This window comes from Nematolebias whitei, chromosome 23, assembly GCF_014905685.2.
Source record: "Nematolebias whitei isolate Nwh7 chromosome 23, NemWhi1, whole genome shotgun sequence".
Classification (NCBI taxonomy): domain Eukaryota; kingdom Metazoa; phylum Chordata; class Actinopteri; order Cyprinodontiformes; family Rivulidae; genus Nematolebias; species Nematolebias whitei.
The window spans coordinates 12,599,777-12,603,530 of record NC_056520.1 but is presented as its reverse complement, the minus strand read 5'-3'; the positions used below and the strand labels follow the sequence as shown (position 1 = coordinate 12,603,530).

Here is a 3,754-nt window from a genome sequence, read left to right as displayed (position 1 = left end):
GCACTTGATTTATTTTTGTTGGTGAACAAAAGCACTTCAGCTGTTTTATTGGTAAACAAAGGCACTTCCATTGTTTTTGTAGGTAAAAGCACTTTAGCTGTTTTTGTATGTAAATAAACACACCAGCTGTTTTTAAAGGTAAACAAACATACTTCTGCTGTTTTAGTACATAAACCTACACACTAAACCTTTTTCGTAGATAAACAAACACACAGTTGCTGCATTTATTTATATATTTATAGGTAAATAAACAATTGTGTTATTTGGTCCATAAAGTCCATGTTGTTGTTTACAAATCTTGAATTTAAGGGTACTTTAAAAAGAAAAATATTTTTCAGACTTTGTTTTTTGTGATTTTTTAAAACAAGTCTTCATGTTTTTGCAATCAGTAACTTTAAAAGATAAAAAATAACAACAATAAACAACAACAACAACTCACCGTTGCTGCACAGCTGTTCTCTAGCACAAAGTTTCTTCTCAAACAAACAACCTGCAGAAATAAAAATAGCAAACGTCAGCCGAAGCCTCGTTAACAAGACTGTTGGACAAAACAGGACAGGAAGAACTAGAAACGTTGAAACAAAAACTGCTGAAAAAGCTGAAGCTGAACTGTCAAATAGAAAACAAGCAGAACAGAAGCTAAAAAAAATAACCAAACAGCAGCTAAAACCTCGCTCCATCTCCACTCCAACACAACTAATTTGTTGGACTTTCGGAATAATCCTCTGGTCTGACTGATTAACTTTGTGCCTTCAGCTGATGATGGATACCTGCTGAACACAACTAAAGAAGCTAAAACTGTTGTATGTTAAAACAAGCAGAAGAATAGCTAAAATGAGCCGAACACAAGTTAAAGGCAGCAGAACTGAAGTTAAAAGTAGCAACCCAGAAGATGGAAGTTAAAAGTAGCTGAATGCTATCTTACTGCTACTTTAGTTTTTAGATAAGAGTTTTGCAACTTTTAGCTTTTGTTCTGTTACTTTGAGGTTTTAGCTTGCCTTTTGCTACGTATAGCCTTTTGGTTTGAGTAAAAAACAGCCGAACGAGTCTCACTTTGGCCGAAATATTCTGTATTTTTTTTACTTTGACCTCTTTATTGGATTAATCATGATTAATAGTTACTGCTAATTCGACAGACATGTTAAACGTTTTCATCGTTTCAGGCCGTGTCCTCCGTGAGCGCTAAACCATCCTAATATTTGAGCGCTGAAACAGGAAGTCAGTCATTATTCCAGCGAGCAGACAGAGATGGAGGGTTTATGACTCACAACTGTGTGACGTCTGAGCGCTCACACCTCCGTGTGCAACAAACACAATCGCTTTCATCGCGTTATTTAGAAAGAAAACGTGGCTCTTTGGACAATAATCAGCAGAAACCAGACTTTTTTAAAAACTAGTCTCCGTTGTCGGCTGTTATATATTTGCACACTGTCTCGACCTTGTTTGCTTCTTTGTCTCTTTAAGGATGTTTCATTCATTTAGCTGGTTTATTGTTGGTTTTATTTCGATTTATCCTTCAGATTTCACGTTTTTAGATCCTGTTTTCTTGTCGTTTTCATCAGTTCACCTACAGAAATGAGAATAAAGAGCACAAAGAGCCGATTTAAAACAGGTTCCTCTAAATTATCTATGATGCGTCGACACAACTCTGGCTCAGCGTCGCGTTAAATAAATGATCTTATTTACCTCAGACGGTTGGTTTCTGTCTCCTCTCTCTGTTTCATCTGGTCTCTCTTTAGCTTTATGATTTACGCTAGGAGACTTCTCAGACTTTTAGCTTCTAACTCGTTTTTGATTCTCCTAATTAGCCTTTACTACTTTTAGTCTTTTAGCTAACATTTTTCTACTTTTATCTAAAAAAGTTGTTCTCTTTTGTCATTTTAGCTTTGAGTTAGCCTTTTTCTACCTTAAGCTTTGGACCAGCCCTTTGATATTTAGCGTTTCCACCAACGTTTTATCTATGTTTAGCTTTTAGCTAGCATTTTGCTACTTTTAGCTTCAAGCTAGTACTTTTATATTAGGCTAAACGTTTGCCAGTTTTAGATTTAAGCTACCGTTTTGCGACATTTAGCTTTGAGCTAGCCTTTTGCTACTTTTAGCTTCTATCTACTGTTTTGTCATTTCAGCTTTGAGTTAGCCTTTTTCTACCTTAAGCTTTGGACCAGCCCTTTGATATTTAGCGTTTCCACCTACGTTTTATCTATGTTTAGCTTTTAGCTAGCATTTTGCTACTTTTAGCTTCTATCTACTGTTTTGTCATTTCAGCTTTGAGTTAGCCTTTTCCTACCTTAAGCTTTGGACCAGCCCTTTGATATTTAGCGTTTCCACCTACGTTTTATCTATGTTTAGCTTTTAGCTAGCATTTTGCTACTTTTAGCTTCAAGCTAGTACTTTTATATTAGGCTAAACTTTTGCCAGTTTTAGATTTAAGCTACTGTTTTGCGACATTTAGCTTTGAGCTAGCCTTTTGCTACTTTTAGCTTCTAGCTACTGTTTTGTCATTTTAGCTTTGAGTCAACCTTTTGCTACTTTTAGCTTCTAGCTACTGTTTTGTCATTTTAGCTTTGTCAGCCTTTTTCTACTTTAAGCTTTGGACCAGTCCTTTGATATTTAGCGTTTCCACCTATGTTTTATCTATGTTTAGCTTTTAGCTAGCATTTTGTAACTTTTAGCTTATTGTTTGTTCTAAAGTGTTTGCTCTAGATGTTAGCTAACATTTGAGACTTGTAGTTTTAAGCAAGCTTTCTGATACATTTTGTTTTTAATAGCCTTTTGTTATTTTTAGCTAGTGTTTTATTTTACCTTCAGCTTTCAGCTGGCCTTTTAACTAGACTTTTGTAACATTTAGCTTCTAGTAAGTCCTAATACTTTCAGCTAACATCTAGTGTTAGTTTGCCACTTATTGCACTTTTTCAACCTTTAGCTTTGAGTTAGCATTTAGCTAATTTTTGCTTCTACCTACTGTTTGTTACTTTTAACTTTAAACTAGCCTTTAGCTACATTTAACATTTTGCTGTTCTAGGCTCTTAGTTAGCATTGATTGTTTTAGCTTTAACAAATCAGTTTGAACTTCAGCTAATTTCAGATAATCTATTTTCTGAAGTTTGATTGACAGGTGCAGAAGGAGCTGCAGTAGTGACGTCATAGATCGTCTCTTCCATATGAGCAACAAAGATGAAAATGATTGACAGCTGCAGACCTGTGGCTGCATCAGTGATGGAGGCAGACGGAGCAGGAAGTCCAAACGGATCAGAACCTGCAGCCCAGTCGGGTTCTGATCATCAGAACTTCCTTCTCTAAAAAACAACTAAAATATTACAAAAAAAATGTTTCAAATGTTCTGAAGTCCTTTAAAGCCGCTGCACGCGCTTCAGACCAACACAGAAAGTCGTGAGTTCCTCGCGGCGCGGAGATGGACCGGAACCGAGCCGGACCCCCAGGCTTACCGTGTCGAGCGGCCGAGCAGAGCCGGCAGGAGGCGGTCAGGAGGAGGCAGAGAGCCGCCCAGAGCCGCGGAGACCTCATGGTACATCCAGCATCCACCGGAGAGGAGGAGGAGACGGAGGAGGAGGCTCTAGCAGCTCTCCATGTCTGAGGAGGAGAGGCTGCCGCTGCTGCTGCTGAGGAGGAGGTGGAGGAGGTGGAGGGAGGGGGTGGGGTGTGTGCAAGGGCCGCAACCAAACTTCACTGGAGAAACGTCTAACCCTGTATGGAAGGCCATTACTGCCATAAAAATAAACAATCAAACACGACA

The 3,754-nt window shown here is 38.3% G+C and overlaps 1 protein-coding gene across 1 annotated transcript in view; it reads right to left on the bottom strand.

The window, feature by feature from the left end:
* LOC119429052 (receptor-type tyrosine-protein phosphatase-like N) overlaps positions 1–3,705 on the bottom strand; it is a 27,634-nt gene extending 23,929 nt beyond the window's left edge. Inside the window, exons 1-2 of the mRNA XM_037696769.1 lie at positions 3,447–3,705; positions 440–490 (exon numbers count right to left, since the gene is read on the bottom strand). Coding sequence (XP_037552697.1) covers positions 440–490; positions 3,447–3,525 — 130 coding nt within the window. The 5' untranslated portion in view covers positions 3,526–3,705. The remainder of the gene's footprint in view (positions 1–439; positions 491–3,446) is intronic.
* Between the last annotated feature and the right edge of the window lie 49 nt (positions 3,706–3,754).